At 35.5% G+C, this 21,380-nt stretch overlaps 2 protein-coding genes across 5 annotated transcripts in view; one reads left to right on the forward strand and one right to left on the reverse strand.

Moving 5' to 3' along the window:
* LOC144979926 (uncharacterized) overlaps window positions 1-20,963 on the reverse strand; it is a 40,877-nt gene extending 19,914 nt beyond the window's left edge. The window contains exons 1-2 of the mRNA XM_078927215.1: window positions 20,878-20,963; window positions 2,476-3,912 (exon numbers count right to left, since the gene is read on the reverse strand). Of these exons, the coding sequence (XP_078783341.1) occupies window positions 2,476-3,696 (1,221 nt within the window). The 5' untranslated portion in view covers window positions 3,697-3,912; window positions 20,878-20,963. The remainder of the gene's footprint in view (window positions 1-2,475; window positions 3,913-20,877) is intronic.
* The window catches only part of LOC144979927 (neuronal calcium sensor 1-like), a 152,728-nt gene that overhangs the window by 90,824 nt on the left and 40,524 nt on the right, over window positions 1-21,380 (forward strand). The window lies entirely within an intron of this gene.

Below are 21,380 nucleotides of genomic sequence, written 5' to 3' on the forward strand. Positions count from 1 at the left end.
GAGAGCTTGATGCCGTCATTGGTAACGTTATAAATTGGATTCAAAGTATGAATTAATGAAGCATTATATTTCTCTCAAAAGCGCAATTTTTACTATTCACACCACATTCAATGCGCATTTATTTTTAAAACCCCGTGGTTACATCATTTATCATGTGATGTGCAATTTTGAAACCCATCAAAGTATATATTTAAATAAGTATAAATAAATGTGAGTTATACCATTTCCCCATATATTAGATATTGAATTAAGTATTAATAAATGTGAGTTATACAATTTCCACATCTATTAGAAATTGAAATAAGTATTAAATAAATGGGAGTTATACAATTTCCTTATCTTAGAAATTGTAATAAGTATAAATAAATGTGTTATACAATTTCCTTATCTTAGATATTGAAATAAGTATAAATAAATGGGAGTTATACAATTTCCTTATCTTAGAAATTGAAATAAGTAGAAATAAATGGGAGTTATACAATTTCCTTATCTTAGAAATTGAAATAAGTATAAATAAATGGGAGTTATACAATTTCCTTATCTTAGATATTGAAATAAGTATAAATAAATGTGTTATACAATTTCCACATCTATTAGATATTGAAATAAATATAAATGAATAAGAGTTATACGATTTCCCTATCTATTAGTTATTTAAGTATAAAACAGTGGGAGTTATAGAATTTCCCTATTAGATATTGAAATAAATATAAATAAATGGGAATTGTACAATTTATTTCTCTATTTATTAGATATTGAAATAAATATAAATAAATAGGAGATATACAACTTCCCTATCTATTAATTATTTAAGTATAAGTAAATGGGAGTTATACAGTTTCCCTATCCATTGCGATTAGCAACACGTTCAAGTCGTATATGAATTATTAGGGCAAACAAAATGGTTGGTAATCGTAGGAGTTTTAATTTTTTGAATATTACCATGTTTTGTTTTTTTTTCAATTATATAAATTGGTCATTAGACCCATAACTGAATCTTAACTGTATATTATGGATCCCCCGATTCAAACGGTAGTCAATTTATTTAGAAAAGGGTCCAATGACGGGCAAAAGCTTTTGAATAAAACTGAAAATATGACTTACGAGAAAAATTAAAGGACTTAGCCATTCCATCTCTACAACACAGAAGAGAGAGAGAGAGAAGGGGGGGGGTGACCTTATACAATTATACAAATTTGTCCACAGTTTTGATCAAATTGACAATAATTCACTTTTTTAGTATCTACTCCCATGTAAATTTTACCCGTGGAGATAAATACAATTATTTTTATTATGACACATTCATCTACAATTATTCAGAAAAATCAATTTAATGTAAGGACAGTGAATACATGGAATAGTATAAATATTTAACCAAAGACTCCAAAAGTTTAAATCACTTCAAAATGCAATCGACATGGAGCTCGATGACTTAAAATATGAATTTGATGGACACGTTTTTATTTCACGTTCTCCTTACCAGCCATTTTCAGCATTTTCCCCAAAACTTCACACCCAACTAACATAAAATTATATTTTTTATCACTCAAACAAAATAACACTAAAGTTCTTGCCATACATAATTTCTTTACCAAAACATGCTCTACAACACACTGTTCATTTTATGATGTGCAAAAGAAATTTGAATAAGAAAAATGTTGGTTGTATCGTAACAAATGTGACGATTTTCCTATAGTTGGTAAGAAGAGGGTTAATATTTATTTTATTGCTTATGATGTAAATCATTATCATGATTTGATAATATCTGGGAATTTTTTTTACCTGAACCTTTATTTTTTCTCACAGGGTATTTGAAGGCATTTGACCTAAGAAACCATTATTATGATATGCTACGTTTTGTTTTATTCAATACTTCGAAAATAGTATTGTTGATATTGTTGTGTCATTGGCTAACAAATTGATTCAATACATAAATAAATGGGTAACACCTCATTCTCTAAGATTGACACTACAGGAAAATCTTCAAATTCGTTACGATGATAAAGAATTTTTTTTTTCAGATTTGTTTGAACATCACAAATCGTGAAGAAAACTGTTTCATTGTTATTGTGATAACTTCATGCTGTGCTGATCAGTTTGTTTTGATGCACAAAATTATGTATAGTCTAGAGTAGGCTTTTGAGGTTATGGATTTTTAAAAATCAATCCTTGTGATAGGTAAATGTTACATTTCGGGAAAATCCTGTAAATTCTCAGTAAAGAGTAAATTATTGTTCTTTCTAAAATTCCAATGGCAACATTGGAAACTGAATGATGTTATTTACCATTAAACTAAAGTGAAAGTGAAATTTCTGGGAATATTTGAATGATAATGTAGTGTTAGTCTCAGTCTCGGGTAATCGAATATTACTTAGAACTGCATTATTAGAAGTACAAAAAAATGTTCTTTTATCAAATAATTTAATTACAAAAAGAGAACAAAATATATGTCAAATATTGTTTTCATGAACTCACCTCAAGCAAGTGTCCATCCGATTTGCTCCGTTGTGTTCTCCTAGCATGTCCACTTGAAGTCATGAGAACGTGTCGTTCTCCTGTCGAAGACTTTGTCATTCTTGCGGTACGAGGTGTTTTCCTGGCAATGTCCATGTCACCGTTGATATTATTACAGTCCTTTTCCTCTTCACCAGTGCCTCTCATCCTGACACGACCGGATGTAGTACGCGGCCTTCCTTCCAGAAGACGACTTCGATATTTGTTTTCAGGATATCCAGAATAAAAAGATGATGTCGATTTCGTAGAATAGCCGTTTATCGCGCCACTGCTATCATCAGCACCTTCCTGATATTGGTACGTTCGGTAATTTCTACTACGCAAGGAATCGTCTAGTTTCTTTCTCGTTTGTTTTTCGTCAACCCCAATTTTCCAATAATACTCGAAATGATTCACCCACGTGTTGAATCTGGGATCTGGTGGAGCAGGAGGCCGATATGGTGCCAAACGTTCCACAAGTCTTCTTTGTCGATCCAAATTAGGCTCCTGCCAGGCACCAAATTTAGGTCTTTCGTCCGCGACGTAATCCGTAGAACTGCCTAGATTTTCTCGAGCTGTGTTCCTTTCGCTGTTGTCGAAACCAACTACTTTCCTTTTCAAAGCTTTCGATTCATCTAAACCTCTTGGAGTGTTAGCACGTGACCCGGAAGATGACGTAAGAATTGTGCTTTTTCGAGGACTGTAATTCCGCCTCTTCTCTCCTTCAATAGGTGTCGATTCGTGTTCAGATTTCCCTCCGCCGGAGGTTGCATTTACACGTTCGTCGTCGTATCCTGTTAATCCATGACTGTCGTTTTCTTTCGCACTGCCCTCGGCGTTAGAGTCGTTGTTATCGCTGTTAAATCGAATTCCTTTCGGATTGGAATAATGTGTATTTCTCTCCTTAGCTGGCGTTTGCCTGTTGTTCCTCGTGGCACCATCGGCGATATCGTTGTTTACGTCCACGTCACTGTTATCCTTGAAATCCGCTTTGTCCTTACCTCCTTTTAATTGAGATTGAGTTCTCACGGAATTGGAGTATCTAGCGTTGGTTTTAGAATTGCCATTCCGACTCTGATCTCCCTTGATGGTCGTATTAACTTTCCGCCCATTCGCCTGCGGGCTGGAGTAAGGCCAGCCTTTAACACCACCTGGAGAAAAAGCCGTGGAAGGTGATTGTTTATTAATACTATAATCCGCCATTTCGATCACACAAGTTATTGACCTTTGTCGATGAAGAGTGGCTGTTTCTATGATTGAAGAATGATTAAGACTGGCGAGCTTATACAATGTGAGTTATTTTTACTGGTCAAATCGTCTGTTGGGAAAGGAATCACGTGGTAGTGACCTGAGTGGCCGAGACGACAGCTGTAATCCGTGAAGGTGTCCGAGATGGCGTGAAATCGGGCCGTACGGTGCCTGGATCATAACATAGAAAATAGAGAGAATGAGAGAATAAATTAGTATGTGGTTTGATTACGTCATGCTTTTCCTTCATCCTCCTCTTTGAGACAACACTTAGGGCTGGAGTACATCGGGTTGTGAAAATGTTATGTAATGTGTACTCCGCATGTCAATACATACGTTTAAAATCTAGGCATTATAAATAAGTCAAGTAGCACTACTGTTTGTACAAAAATTTGGAGATGCTCTTCACACGTTTTCTGAATACCACTAACATTAAAGTTGTCCGTGAGTTTATGCCAGTCTCTGTTGAGTCAAATGGACAATCAAAATAATTGCATGCTGGCTTTTGAATAGGGACTAATATATCACGAAGACTTTACTTTTTTAATACTACAAGACTCAGCTATAAAACTACTTCTGTGCGGTCTGCGAAACCATTCAAATTATGACCTAAACGAAATCATTAGCGCTGATTCGCTGTTACCGATGGTTTATCGACTGCCCCAACAGCAAACAACAAATCCGTTCCCATGTTTTTAGTAATATTAATCCTTTAACATCCCTAGTATGCTTCTGAAACAATGTAAGAGGTTTGAAAATTCAATTATCTACGTCGTTTACGACAAATTAGTGAACCGATATAAACAAACGGAATCAGAACATATCCAGCTTATGAAGCTTATCAACCGATAAAAACGATATTAATATAGTAACTAATTATGTCATTTTTGATAAATACAAAAAAATTGTATATATTTATTATTTAATAGATTTACTTATTATATCATGAGACGATTATAGTAATTTATTCCAGTAACACTGGATAGGAAATCGATGCCAATACAGAATTGACTGTCAGTTTCCTGGGTGTACTTCGTCCCTTAGACTTGTTGCTGATTGGCATATGAAATATTGATGTCTCCTTAATTAAGATGTCTGCCCATGTCGTGACGATGCCCTATATCATTTAGATACTCTGTGTTTTTATTTTGCATTCGAGATCTGTAGAAACGCATGTAACGGGTGCGAGTCCTTGGTTTTTTTTGCAAACAATTTCTTTATTTACCCAAAGTGTACCGAGCAAGGAGATGCTGTAGGGATCGCGATAGTTAAGAATGTAAAAAAAAACACATTTTGAAAAGAATTGACCAGAAAACTGTTTTTTTTTTAATATCGATCGATTAAGATGACCATCATCTTGTAAAAAAAAAACTTCTCAAACCCTGATACTGTATGAAATAACAATATAATTATATATGGTATGCTGGGGGGGGGGGGGGGGGGGGGGGGGGGGATATATGGAACATAGGCGCATTTGGGTATGGTTAACCCGTGAAATTGTACTACATAAATCTCGGTATTTATTTATCTATATTTCATATGTTTATTTTGTCAACCAATGAAAATGCGGTAAATCTTAAAGAGACAACTTTGTCCTAGGAAGAAATCTTGAGTTGGGCTCTTAACGTTTCAATACGCAATGCCTTTCAAGTCTATAATATATTATAAGACTATATAGATAGAACGAAGTTGACGTCACTCAGGGCTTTATTATTGATTTTTGCCATCCATGTTAATGAGTAATTCTCACTAAACTGCATTAACCAGACAGTATACGTTCAAGGTTACACACAGTTTTGTGTGTTGGTTCTTTATATTCCCGGATGACAATGTTGTGAGATTCTTAGCCAAGCGCATACTATCTTTATTAAGCTATAATGTGTTTTATCAAGTTTTCTGTTGTTTAAAGTGTTCACAGAAATGTATGCAATAGGTCCATTTGAACTTGTAGGACACTCGCCTTCAGATCGGAAGGTCCTGGGTTTGAGTCCCGCAATGAGCGGTGCATAGCAGCTGAGTCCTTTGAAATGGCTCCTTAATATCACTGTACTCAAGTAAAAAATAAGTACCCGGTCTTTTATAACGCTTTCTCTCTTCAAAAAGATAAATGTAATATCGCCTAACATGTGGCATGCCTCATCCTACATGATAATATTTTGCTGTTGGCGAGGGGACCATTGTAAAGCACTTTTGAGGACGTTTAATTGGTGTCACGCTATATAAATTCTGAAGCTTTTTTTTTTTTTTTTTTTTGATGTTTCACTATTATTTTGAAGTGTCCAAAAAAAAAAAAAAAAAAAAAAAAAACAATTCCAAGGTATCGTGTCAAATTGTCGTCAAATTATGTTCATTTTGTCGATATAAAAGTGCACGTATTTTTATAAGGACAACGGTTCTTCTTTACACGAGATTCTTGAAGTTTGTTTTTTTCTGATTTTGTGCGGTCTAGTGGGATGATATTTGCCTTCCGATCGAAAGGTCCTGGGCTTGAGCCGCGCTCTGAGCGGCGCCCAGTCGAGTCCTTGGAAAAGGCTCTTTACTCACATTCTGTCACGGTACTCAAGTGTAAAATGAGTACCTGCCTGACCATTAACAGCGTTGTCTCATTCCGAAAAGAAAAAAAAAATAAAAATATCGCCTAACAGGTGGCATGTTTCATCCGACATGTTAAGTGTTGCTGTTGGTCAGGGATCCCTTGTAAATCGCTTTGAGGACGTTTAGTGGATATCGCACATGACTGTCGAAGCATCTTGTGAGTATATTTGTTACCTACTATCCATCGACTGATTTATTGTTGGGTAATTTTATACTTTTATTAGTATTTTTTTTAACTTTACTTATTTTTATGTGGAATTATTGCATCTATGGACAGCATAAATCCCCAGCATTTGACAGTTTTGTGTTGACTCGGCCACAATCAGTTAAATTCCCAATGTACACAACGGGATCGGAAGTTACAGTGTTCTCACTTCAAGGGAAGCAACCGTGGATGATATATGCGTGACGTCATCGACATTATGTCTATATATAAAAACTCAAATTTGTTGAGGTTTTTTTGTTGTTTTCTTTTTATCTGGCGTGTAAGAAAAACCAATTTTCGGGGATTTGTCAGATTTCCTTCAAATTCTGCTCATTTTTGTTGATATGAATTTTACAAATTATTGTTTTTAATGAGGACAACAATTCTTCATTCTTTGCATGAGCTTTTTTAAGTGTGTTGTACAAGTAAATAATAAACATTCATTGTGATAATCCAAATATTAATTGGAGATAAAAAAAATAAACCGGGCAAGCAATCGTGGTAGTAACTTCATCATTTTTATAGAGCTAAATTAATATCCACTAAATTTGCTCTAGGCGCTTTACAAGAGGTTCCTTGATAACAGCAACACTTCACATTTAGGACGAGACATGACATGACGCCTGTTAGGCAATATTATAATCTTTTTTTCCGACAAAGACCACGCTGTTTACGGCCAGGTACTCTTTTACACCTCAGTACACTGAGAGAACGTGAGTAAAGAGCCTTTTCCAAGGACTTGATCAAGTGACGTTTAGAGTGGAACTCGAATTCTTGGCATTCCGATCCAATGGCGAGTGTCATACCATTAGACCACATAGCCTCACAAGTGCGAAAATATGTCAAACAAAGACAACTTGTGGTATATGAAATGAATATCTGGATCCATACGTATCGCCAGATGGTAGAGGAGAATGAGGCATTTCATATATCAAATATAATCTATATATTTACATGAGAATTTATCATTAATTGGTTTCATCTTACACGATTATTTTTTATCTGTTTATTTATTTATGTATTTATTTATTTCTTCATTTATTTATTTATCTATTCTTTAATTATTCATTCATTGTACTCAACTATTTGTTCTTAGTTGTCCATGACTTTCGGTCAAAAGCCAAGGTTGAGGTATCAAGCAACCACAGCCATTCAGCCATGCCAAAGTAATTCCACCACCACAACTAGCACCACCACCGTAACGACCACCATTATCCACACCATTACAGGATTATCTAAGACTACCACAATGGGATAATCCCAGTGTTAGATAATGCTAGACGACGCATTGTTGTCAACTGATTTGTGAACTAGATATGAATTGAATGTTTCTTAATTGAGCTTTTATATAGCGCAATATCCACTAAATGTGCTAAAAGCACTTTACAAGGGGTCCCTGGCCAATAGCAACATTTAACATTTAGGACGGGACATGACGCCTGTTAGGCGATATTACAATTTTTTCGGACAGAGGCAACGCTGTTAACGGCCAGGTACTCATTTTACACCTGAGTACCGTGAGAGAATGTGAGTAAAGAGCCTTCTCCAAAGACTCCACTATGCGCCGAGCGAGGCTCGAACCCAGGACCTTCCGATCCGAAAGCGAGTGCCATACCACTAGACCAATAGCCGCACGGGTTTGTAACCAGTAAGCAAAAAGAACCAAAAAAAAAAAAAAGAAATTCTAAATTTCTTTAACAAATGCCAGAGGAAAAAATCGTGAGAAGTATGTCAAAGACATGGAATGATTGAGAGAGATTATTAGATTTTCTCGGAATTTAGGACTTGGCATTCCACGTGGCACTTAACTCTCTCCTTACCAACCATTTACAGGATTTCCCCAAAACGTCACACCCAACTAACACAAAAGTAGATTTTTTTATCACTTAAACACAATAGCAGTAAGTTCTTGCGATACATAATTTCTTTAGCAAAACATACTCCAAAACTTCACACGCCACTAACACAAAAGTAGATTTTTTTATCACTTAAACACGATAGCAGTAAGTTCTTGCGATACATAATTTCTTTAGCAAAACATACTCTACAACACACTTTTCATTTTCTTTAAATTTTATTGTGTACAAGAGAAATTCGTATAAGAAAATTGTTGGTTGTATTCGTAACGAATGTGACAATATTCCTATAGTTGGTTAGAGAGGGTTAAAAAAATGTAGGCAATGTTAAAACCCATATGTATCGAGTTGGGGCTATGTGGTCTAGTGGTATGACACTTGCTTTCGGATCGGAAGGCCTGGGTTCGAGCGTCGCTAGGCGCATAGTTGAGTCCTTTGGAAAAGGACTGTTGGTCATGGGCCCTTTGTAAAGCGCTTTATTTACGTTTAGTGGATATTGCGCTATAAAAAAAAAAGCTCCAAAGAACAACAAATCTCAAAATGCCCTCAAATGGAGCAGGTATTGCTCATGGCTCATTCTTCCCCCTCCTTCCCCCCCCCCCTCCCCCCCCCCTTTCTAAAAAAAAAATCTGAAAATGTGACCTACCGTTTCAAAACAGTATTGTGTGTCGGTATGTGCTAGATGCGAGAAATTGACTTTATATTGCAAAACGTGGAGTTGGTTTCTGATCATTATAGAGGATATTTTTTGGTTGTGTATGATTTGATTTCTTTTTCTTCTTCTTTATTTCTTTTGTTCTCTCTTTATATTTTTCTTTCTTTCTTCTTTTTTGCCTGCCGTATTATATGTTTCTGAGTACTAACCTTTTGGGGCCCAGAGCAAGATAGGAACCTGCAATCTACAGGATATAATCGAACATCATACTGCCGTACTCTGTTAAAATACAAATTTTAAATTTAGCCAGAAAACTCGTCCTTCAAATATCGATCGATTTAAATGGCCCTCATCTTGGCAAAAAACTCTCAAACCTGGGACTTCTTGAAGTCCCAGGTTTGAGAGTTTTTGCCAGGATGAGGGTCATTTAAATCGATTGATATTTGAAGGACGAGTTTTCTGGCCAAATTTTTAAATATATATTTTTTTTCAAGAGTACGACAGTATGCCACAAAGCCGCATAGTAAATGTTTCTCAAAATGAGAAAAAAGAAATTACAAAGATTTTTTAAAAATTAATGTTTGTAATTGCTCATTTTGACTTAAAATCTAACTTGTGACTTTTGATCCGCCCAAGTATTATACCCAGATTGAGGCTACAAGTAACATATCAGAGAATTTGTATAGGAGATTACGTTACAAATGCTACCTTTTTCAGACGACCCGGGTCGTTATTGACACCATTATAGGATTAAACGACCGCTTGTAATCCCGTCTACAATGACCAGTGGTCAGCAAGCCATTCAATCGGCGGTGGTCACTAATTCCCTCTTGTTGACGGGCAATGCATGAACCAATTAAATTATTATGAGCACTCACTTATATCGGACACTTCAACCGCTTTGGAATGGGGGAGACCCAAAGATATAGAGTTAACTCTTTAATGGTGGGAATTAACTTTGGTGACGTTGGTGGGACAGCGATACGTGTCACAGTAAAGGTTGTTCACAATTATCTTATTAAATTTTATTTTATTAAGAACTGAATTCATCTCACTCCAGTTATATTTCGGTAGGCTTAGATAAACTTTACCTTCTAATATTAGATCGTCTTTCCTTTTATAGCCTTCCCTCGAATTAATTTTTAATTAGTGAATACTTTTCGTTCTACATTCTGTCACGTAGCCACTTATTATAAAAGCTGATAGGTCTAACATTCGACACTCACTTTCTCTCCACAATCTATGCCGGACGGCCAGTCGCTCTATTCATATATATATATATATATTGTAAGATTTTTATCTTTTGGGACATTGTAGATATTATATCTACACCATTAAGACGCCGGAGCTTTTAACTTTGATTGTATAATCTTCAAGGATCAAACCCAAGCCCGCTGTACTACACTATAACCTCTTACCAATTGCCTGGAAGTGGAATTTTACGAGTCCAATCCTGTTATCAGAGGAATAGATCATCCAAGCCCATCAACTGCCTGGAAACGTAAACTTACGAACCTGAGATATTATCATAAGTTACGTAAAATATTCATATCTCTATTTGTAACTGCCACGATCACTGTTTATCTCTTTTAATTAAATTTCATCATTATTTTTATTTCATTGTAAACAAATCGTTAATTGTTTTTCATTTATAGTAACTAGTAAATTCTGGGGCCTCATTCTACATATATCTTTATGCATAGTCGAGTAGCTCTTTACTCACTTGAGACCATGACAATACGCTACCGACCATTTTTAGTATTTTCCCAAAATGGCAGGCTTACCCAGCAGAAAAATTGAAGTTTTTTTAACTAAAACAATTTCCAACAAAACAACTTTATGTTCTTATTGATTAAACAAAGATCATTGTGACGTACAAAATAAATTTGAATGAGAAAAAAAATGTTTATTGTATCGTAACAAATGTGACGATTTTGTTGTAGGTGGTAAGGATCGGGTTAAGCAATGTTATATGGTCCAATGGTATGCCACTCGCCTTCGGACCGGAAGTTCTGGCTTCGAATCACGCTCTGAGTGGGGTAATGTGGAGTCTTTGGGAAAAAGCTCTTTACTCACATTCTCTCATCGTACTCAGGTATGAAATGATTTCCTGGCCGTTAACCGCGTTGTTACTGTCTAAGGGGAAAAATGTAATATCTAATATAAAATGTCCAGTCACGTCCTACATATTATAAAGTGTTACTATTGGCTAGGGACCTCTTGTAATGCGCTTTGAGCAAGTATAGTGAATATTGCTCTATATAAATGTTCAAGAGTGATCAATGACTTGATGGATTGGTGGATGGCTGATCTTAAATACAATCTCTGGTTCTTGGGTAAGACATTTTACAACCATTACCCCACTTGACACAGGAGTTGATAAATTGTTTTATTAAAGGTGGTGACCAATATTTATTGTAAGAGTGTTTGTACAAAATGGACAAAGATGCGTTACTCCTATGATATGAAATTGAGTTTGTTTTTTTTTAAATAAAATAAAATAAAATAAAATTTCCTTTATTCATCCCAAGGGGAATTTTGTCTCAACGGTTTACTCCAAGGGAAGACTGGAATAAATAACCCATGCGTCAGCCGCAGTGCAGCATCGCAAACTGAGCTAGGGCGAGGTGCCTTTCTCAAGGCCACACAACGTAGCGGGTATTCGAAGTCGGTACCTTTCGTGTGCGAAGCAATGGCCGTACCGCTGATCTACACTAATGCCCCTACACGGCCTACTGGAAGAATAAATGTGACTCATCGCCTCACAATGGTATTATGTCGAGTTCAATCAGATGCCAAAGGTTTTGTTTGTTTTTGTTTTTTTTTAACTGAGCTTTTATAAAGCGCAATATCAACTTAACGTGCTTAAAACGTTTTACAAAGAATTCCTGGCCAACAGAAACACGTAACACGTCGGATGAGCCGTAACGCATGTTAGGCAATAATACATTATTATTTTTCGACAGAGACAACTCTCTGTAGATGGCTAGGTACTTATTTTAGACCTGGGTACGGTCGATGAGAGAATGTGAGTAAAGAGCTTTTTCTAAAGACTCATATTAATGTGCGCCGCTCAGAGCGGGACGAGAGACCACATTGTCGTTTTAAGTAAAACTGACATGGGAAATAAGATTTTAGTTTTTTCCATTTTAAGAAACTTTGTCCATTGTTTTCAAAAAGGCTTGTAAAATTAACCCAAGCTTCATATATTGAAACTGAAGGCTGCATCGAAGAGAAATGGTTAGTTTTTTTTTTAACTTCAAAGAACTTATTATTTTCTTATTCTGATATTTTTGACTTTTTACTCAATTTTCTTTATCTTGTTCTTTACGACATAATGCCATTTTGACACGGTAGGTCTCTACAATATGATGGCAGAAATAACTTTGTCTCGCCGTAAAAGGGTTAACGATCCAGACCGTGGGTCGCCTCAAAACGTGGAATTAACTTACGTGGATTTTATAAGCTGACAAGATAAGATCTTGCCTTCTTATATAATACCAAAGACATGTGCTCGGCACACCTGAAATTGAGGGTCCCGATATATTTATGAGAGCTCAATTGATAGATCACTCAAGACGCAAGGACAACATTCGTGTTCGATTGCTGGTTGAGGCGAGATTCTTTTCCACAGAGACATCATTGACCTTGCACTGAAATTCTTTGCTCAGGATAGAGAAGGATGGAAACTGTTTGTCTGTGGCCTATACCCTGACCCAGGGTGAAAAAAAAACAATGATGATGATGAAAATAAAAGCGTTGTTTGAAAAGGTAGCAGGCTATTGTTCTCATTCTACTTTTCTCTCTCTCCCCCCCCCCCCCCCCCCCCCCCCCCCCCCCCCCCCCCCCCCCCCCCCCCCCCCCCCTCTCTTTCCACCACACACACACAATAAATAGAAACGCGTATTGATATCATGATTTGATTTTTTTTAAAGAGCAAGCTGTTACGTCATATTGTTTATTGTTGAATTTAACTGACATGTGGCAGGCAACAGGTAGTAGTATTTTTATTTGTTAACGCATTTTAACCCCCTTCTTACCACTCTTAGGAAAATCGTCACATTCGTTACGATGCAGCTAACATTTTTGTCATTCCAATTTCTTTTGGACTCGTACATCATGATATTTGAACAAAATGTTTGCTATAGTTAAAGTTTATTAACACTGTGTTGAAGAGCTCGTTTAGCAACAACAAAAAAATCTAGCAAGAACTAACAGATTTTGTGTGTTGAGTGAAATAAATATATTTTTGTATAGGTTGAGTATGAAGTTTCGGGGACAATCCGGAAAATGGCCGGTAAGGAGAAAGTTAATCATAAGTGGCTAAATTTGAGTCGTTTGAGAGAAAAATAAAAGAAATATTCATTGCACTCTCGCGTTTTATAATCCGAATTTTTTTGCCATCTCGTAGTCGCAGGTTCGCAAAGCGATTTAGAATACATCCGAATTTTTTTAAAAGCAAGAATACATTAATCTTAGATTTAAAGTTTAACTTCACTCGTCTCTAAAACGACCACAACATCAGAAACTATGGCTTTAATCTCTGAAAAGTAGAAAACGGTAGGGGCTGCGAAACAACTTTAGTTTGGAGTTTTCTACGGACATGACAAAAATGGATTATGCCGACTGAAGAAGTGTGAGAAACACACAGAAACGAGTCGTCTCGGCAAAAAATGTGAGTGAAAATTTACATTATATATTAGCTCTAACCACCATTATCGAGCACTTTCGTACCTACAAGTACCCACCAACACTCATATATATATATATATATATATATATATATATATATATATATATATATATATATATATATTTGATAGTCTTGTCATGTGGTCCGATAATATATTATTAATCGCTGCTGATGGGGTATTCACGGATTGCTCAATATTCCAATGCTACCTCTTTACGTCGGTTCTTTTGCCCGGAGGAGGGGGGTGCAATTGAGACTTCGAAGATCAGATGTTATGCAGCCCGAATTGTTTTATGTACAGCCGGTCACAAATCGTACTGCTGGTCTTTTGACTTTCTCAACGATATTTCTTTTATTTTGAGAATGGGGATCCCAAGCTTCCGTCGCACATTATAATGCATACCATGTTTATCGAATATGACATATGCCTGCATTTGAATTCTCTCCTTACCAGCTATTTTTAGAATTTCCACCGAAAATTCACTGCCACCCAACACAAAAATAGACTTTTCCTACTCAAACAAACTCCATTCTATACAGAATATTGTTTAGCACAATGATGTTTACAACACAGTGCTGAATATTTATAGCTGTAATTGAAACATTTCTTTAAATGTTGTGATGTACAAGAGAAATCAGAATGAGAAAATTGTCGGTTGCATCGTAACAAATGTGACGATTTTCCTATGGTTGGTAAGGAGAGGGTTCATGGTCTTTGGATTCATACCAATGCGAGCGATCTATATTCATGTTTTCGGAAAAGCAGGTCATCAATCACATGATTTGTTACTGTCCAACGATTGGATATTTCTCAACAAATGTAAATACGCTGCTTTGTTTACAAATGCTGTAAACATACCCATGTGTCAAGCTGAATCAAGTGACCAATCGTGATGTTAGATATTTAAAAAGCTGTGAACACAATTCACTAAGTGGGTCACTTTGAGCACATTTTGCAATGTGACCAATGACCTCGAGCACATGGAAAGTTAATATAGATCGCTCCCATTCTCATAGTGTCACTATTTTAATCACAATGACACAATACCAAATAGTATCTGACGCTACTCGGTTAGGTAAAATTCCCACAACATCCACCAGACAAATTAAACATACCAACACACAAAACTGTGTGTAACATTTACCATTTATAGACTGCTTGATATAATTTTGTTAAAATTAACCACTGACAGACTGTCTTAAAATATGTTGTAACAAAGATCGAAGTGATGTCAACCTATTTTGGTTTTATTGATAGAACGAAGATGACGTCAATCAGGCCTTTGTTTTTTTTTTTTTTTTTTTTTTTTTTTTTTTTTTTTGTCATCCACCGTTATGAGTAATTCTCACTGAACTGTATTATCCAGGCTATAGATAGAATGCACTTGGCCAAGGAGTTCACAACATTGCCATCCGGCAGTATAACGGACCAACACACAAACTCTGTGTAACCATGAACTTTTATAGTCTGGTTAATACAGTTTAGTGAGAACAACTCACAAACGCGGATGGCAAAAACAATAACAAAGGCCTGAGTGACGTCATCTGCATACTATCTATAAACGCTCATGGTTACACAGTGTTTTGTGTGGTGGTCAGTTATACTTCCGGATGGCTATGTTATGAGCTTCTTAGCCAAGCGCATACTATCTATATAGTTGACCCTGGAAGAAAGACTGAATTATTAGAATATATTGCCTATATACTATGACAAACTTCCTTGTCCAGTTCATGTTTCGATTTCAATAAGGCTCATAATAGATAAAGTTTTAACTTCCCCCTCAGTATCACGTTCGACCAATAGCTCTTGTTAATTATGACATTATGTCACCCACCGGGTCAATCTGGTATTATGTAGGAATGAACGACAGAAAACGACAAATGAATTTTAAGTCGAAATTGATAACTGATGGTCTTGTAAACTAAATTACTGTGGGCTTATTGTTGTAGTGTAAATATTACCAAACCAACGGCGCTTGATAATAATAATAATAATGATAATAATAATAATAATAATAATAATAATAATAATAATAATAATAATAATAATAATAATAATAAAAATAATAATAATAATAATAATAATAATAATAATAATAATAATAATAATAACAATAATAATAATAATAATAATAATAATAATAATAATAATAATAATAATAATCATAATAATAATAATAATAATAATAATAATAATAATAATAATAATAATATTCACCAGACACGTTCTTTGTTATTTTTTCTAACGTCATTATCATAATCATCATTACGACTAATAAAACTAGAAAAATATTCCATAAACGTCATACCTCTACAAATACGTCAATTGCAATTTAATCGATTTAATAAAAATCTGTCCCAAATTTTGTCACCGAGAAATTGATAAAAATCCCATTAACACTAATTAATATAAACGTTCTACCGACGTCAATGAGAGAACAGTTATAATATAATATTTATAAATACAAATCTAACGGAGCCAGTCACATTGGACATGAAAGGACGAACGAATAACTGAATACACAGATATATAATTTGAAAGGTGGCTGAATTTAATCCGTGAGATTTGTAAAAACATAAACCAGTGGGAAAGGACATTGAAATACGATATTTATTCTCGGTGACGTGGTGGGAATAATTTACTCCCGTTAAGCTAGTGTGGAGAATAATTTGTGTCGTACAGTGGTAAAACGCTTTTTTTTCCAAAACAGTTTATTGTGGTGGTGGCGATGTCGTAAATTTAGTAGAAGTGGTGGTGGTAGTAGCAGTAGTAGTAGTAGTAGTAGTAGTAGTAGTAGTAGTAGTAGTAGTAGTAGTAGTAGTAGTAGTAGTAGTAGTAGTAGTAGTAATAGTTGTAATAGTAGTAGGAGTAGTAGTAGTTGTTGTTGTAGCAGTAGTACTAGTATTATTACTATTATTATTATTATTATTATTAGTAGTAGTAGTAGTAGTAGTAGTAGTAGTAGTAGTAGTAGTAGTAGTAGTAGTAGTAGTAGTAGTAGTAGTAGTAGTAGTAGTAACAGTCGTTGTTGTTGTTGTTGCGGTGTCATTATGGTATAAAGCAGAGACAAACCTCTTACTAAATAGTGAATTTTATGGTTAAAATGAAATTAATATAAAATTATAGTATCTTTTTGTACTATCTAGAAACAATTTTACACATTCTCAATAACATTTAAATCACTCGCGCGGCTCGATATAATGATGTTCAGTGGCGGTGGTTCCCGTTTATGTATTGGTCATAACCGACGTGTATTTATTTGCAGGTCTGATAACCCAAATTGTTGCGGCCTATTGCTGTAATGGAATAGGCTTCAATAGTCATAACGTCATTTCCCTCGTAGTGACGCATGGTAACTAAGTAACTGACTTTAAACTATCGGAACAAAGGCGGACGTCCTTATGAAATATTTCTCCGACGAGCATAAAAGTGTATCCAGAGGAGAAAAACACTATAAATCTGATCATGTTTTGACTTTTATACATTCTGATCACATGACATATGAAAAGTTATAGCCAGCATGAAGAATAAAAAGTACCCATTTTCTTTGTTTAGAACCAGGCTGCTCGCGGTTGCTGGGCGACGTGACATCAGACTAGTGAATCTAATTACTCTCAAACCAATGGAATATATTATTTTCCATTACAACAATATTTAACCAAACCCACAATTGTGTTGCGTTGTCAGACATGCCGATATGTGCACCAAGGTTATAACTGTTAATACATGTTTCGGTAGCCAGAACTTATTGTTTTTTCAGATTGTTATTAATAATTCGCTCTTGAATTGAAGATTGAAGAACCCATAACATGCCTTCATTGCAGAGACCAAACAGTAAAAAAATGGTTACAGAAACAGTACATGCCAATATGTGTACCAAGATTATAACTATTAATAAACGTTTCGGTAACCAGAACTTATTGTTAGTTACGTTTTCAGATTGTTATTACTAATTCGCTCTTGAGACGTTGTTGTGAGTGAATAACCCATAACATATCTTCGTTACAGAGACCAAACAGTAAGAAAATAAAAAAAACTAAATGGTTACCGTAACAGAGCACCACGAGTCGACACAACAAAACTATACGTTGGCCTCCAAGAGACCAACGAGCACCCCAAAGTGGGTGTGACAAATGCGATTACCCATTGTTTCTTCAGCTAAATCTTGTTTTGATTCACTCTAAGTTTTCCCTTTCATGGGACCAGGAAATCTGGACTGGTTGCTTCGTGTGTGATTGTTAGCTAATTGCAATTACTTCTAGGGCTACTTTTTCATTCAGCTGATCGAATGGATCGGGACTCTTGACTTGAGAGTTTCTGATTGCAATTCGTAAGGAGACAGAAAGTTATTATTGATAATAATATTTTCCATCTAGTTACATTCGAGCAGGCAATCGTATCGGTATAAAAATGCACGGATACTTTTAGAAGTACATTGAAACAAGAAAAGAAAAAGAGGAAAAATAATCACAAGAGGACAATTCTGCGGTTTTCGGCACTGTATTTGTATAACATTGTTTGGTAGGAGGAGGGGTGGTTGAGAAGATATGTCATCGCACTATGAGTTAGGGAGACCCAAGGTTCTAACCCCTCTTAACTTTTTGTTAATTGGAACCAACGGTCTTAATTTGGTGTTATTTCGGGGTGAACCAGATGCCGATATATATAAATCAAAAGCGTGATTGTGAGTTTTCAAAAAAAGTATACTCCTTAAATACAATCTATGTACAATATAATTAGTGTGTTGATTTGACTTGGAGTTTATGGTCACTTACTACAACACTCAAATATCTACTTTTACATAAAGAACATTTCTCAATTATTTGATCATTAATAGAAACCGTGGCCAACCGTTCTAAAACGATAAATTACGGAGCTTCATCCAAACATCATAACGTTTTGATAAGTGATGGGTCACATTTCATCTTCAAAATGTTATTTTTCACCAAGTTACAAATACAGTCTATCAATTTCGTTAACTCACTCAACCCTAACACCGACTATATCCGTAGTATACCCGGGTTACTTTTACCCCATGCCTATTTCTTAACATTTTTATGAGACAAATTATAGGCGTAGTATCAAAGCTAATGTTTTTCATTTTTACATGTTAATGGCAGTGAATAAAACCAACTATGCACAGGCTCATTTTTAATATACATTTTTTCCAATTTTGAAAAAAAGCAAAAATCCCTAGGGTTGAGTGAGTTAAAGTCGACCGATTCAGCGTCAAAGGATTTATCATTTGAGATCACTAATCGATCGTTTGTAATAAACGAGTACGGTTATTTGTATAAATAAGATAAAGCGTAAATAAACAAGGCAAATAACACAACCTTACTATAAAATGTATACACGCGTAGGGAATTTTACATACATTTATTTGTGCCTCAAGAGGCCCTTGAACTGAATCATTGAGTCAATATAACAATAAAAAAAGCAATCTCTTATTGCATAAGGATTCCTTTTATAGTCACTGAACATTTGATAAATCAGCAGACACTTTTGGTGATGCATGGAACCTGGTCTGAATCGGACTGTCAATTGTGTTATTGTAACAAATCCAGAAGCTTTGTGAGTTTGTATGTATAGATAGAATGAAGTTGACGTCACTCGGGTCTTTGTTATTGTTTTGTTTTATTTTTTTGCCATGTCTTATCCAGACTATAAAAGTTAATGTTTACACAGAGTTTTGTGTGTTGGTCCGTTATACTTCCGGATGGCAATGTGTGAACTTCTTAGTCAAATGCATACTATCTATAAGTGTGATTGTGTATTTGTGTATGAGAGTGTTTCTATGTTTGTGCTCCAAGGTCATGTTCTAACTTCTATTGAACATTCTTAAACATTTAATATAATTGTTCCTAAAACGCTGCACAACATCGTTAAGGGGCAGCGTAGCTCAGCGGTACGGTCTTTGCTTCGTACCCAAAAGGTACCGAGTTCGACTACCCGCCTCGTTGTGTGGCCTTGAGCAAGTCACCTCTCCCTAGCTCACTTTGCGGCACTGCACTACAGCTGACGCCTGGGTTAATCCAGTCTTCCCTGGGATAGACCCTAAAGACAAATTTCTCATTGGGGATGAATAAAGGGAATTTTATTTATTTATTTATTCATTTAAGAAATTCAATAAATGGTTTTACTTTGGTTTTTACTCTTAACAAGAAAATCCAGCCATTCTCCACATAACGTTGTCAAAAAAAAAAAAAAAAAGAAATCATCTTTACTCTCTACCATAACGAACAGAACTTAAGCTTTATATATATATATATATATATATATATATATATAATATATATATATATATATATATATATATATATATACGTGACATTTTTTATAGCGCAATATCCACTTTACGTGCTCAAAACGCTTTACAAATTGTCCCTGACCAAAAGCAACGCGTAGAATGTAGAGCAAGATATGACGCCAGTTAGGCGATATTACATTTTTTATCGACAGAAACAACTCATTAATGACCAGGTACTCATTTTACACCTGAGTACGGTGAGAGAATGTGAGTAACGAACCTTTTCCAAGTACTCAACTATGCGTTGATTTAGGCTCGAACCCAGGACCTTCCGATCCGAAAGCGAGTAACAATACCACTAGACCACATAGCCGCAAGTTCATACATTATTACTAACTCAAAGTTCCTATTCCTTATCCTAGTTAATCTCTTTTAACTCTAAATTCACTTTTAGAGGCCTGTTTCACCCTGACATATATATTACCGTTTTGAGACGGTGGGTCACATTTTTTACAACAGTCCGACGTGTACAAAAATGCAGGTCTGACATCCGAACCCACTTATGGGCCTAGTATAACAGTGTTGTAATGGACAATATTATGCGTCATTTTGTTTTTGAGATTTCCATTACAGCAACGAGCCCTTAATGAATTGGGTTATCAGACCTGCATATTAGTGCACATCGATCCCGTCATAATACCAATTTGTAGCATCTGGTCAAATATTAATTAATTATTTTATCTATTTATTTATTTATCTATTTATTTATTCATTTATTTATATATTTATTTCTTTATTTATTTTGTTTTTCAAATATTTAAACATGTAACAACTGTGAACAAAGAAGTCACACATTTCCAGCAAGAGACACAAAAACTTACCTCCACAACGGACGGTTCCAGTGCTTGTTGGTCCAGCCAGTAGTAACTGAAGATAGCAGCGTGTTTGGCCACGGACGATCTTTCTTCTCGTCCCTTGTCACTCAAAATACATTTGGCTGCAGACCGGCTTTTGGAGAGGACGGTAGATACAGGGTGGATAGTGGATAGTCAAATCGTCGTCTCTCACTTCAGTTGTCTATACAAACAATCTTTCAATCCCCCCCCCCCCCCCCCCTCATTTATCTCTCTTCTCTCTCTTTCATACCAGCTTTCTCTCTCTCTCTCTCTCTCTCTCTCTCTCTCTCTCTCTCTCTCTCTCTCTCTCTCTCTCTCTCTCTCTCTCTCTTTATATATATATATATATATATATATATATATATATATATCTTGTTCTCTTTCTCTCTCTCAAACATACTCTCTCTTCTCTCTAATGCTCCCTCTCTAACTTTCTCTTCTCTCTCATATTCTCTCCCTCTCTCTCTCTCTCTCTCTCTCTCTCTCTC

Source organism: Berghia stephanieae, chromosome 9, assembly GCF_034508935.2.
Source record: "Berghia stephanieae isolate SIO BIC M18660-M18661 chromosome 9, UCSD_Bste_1.3, whole genome shotgun sequence".
Classification (NCBI taxonomy): Eukaryota; Metazoa; Mollusca; class Gastropoda; order Nudibranchia; family Aeolidiidae; genus Berghia; species Berghia stephanieae.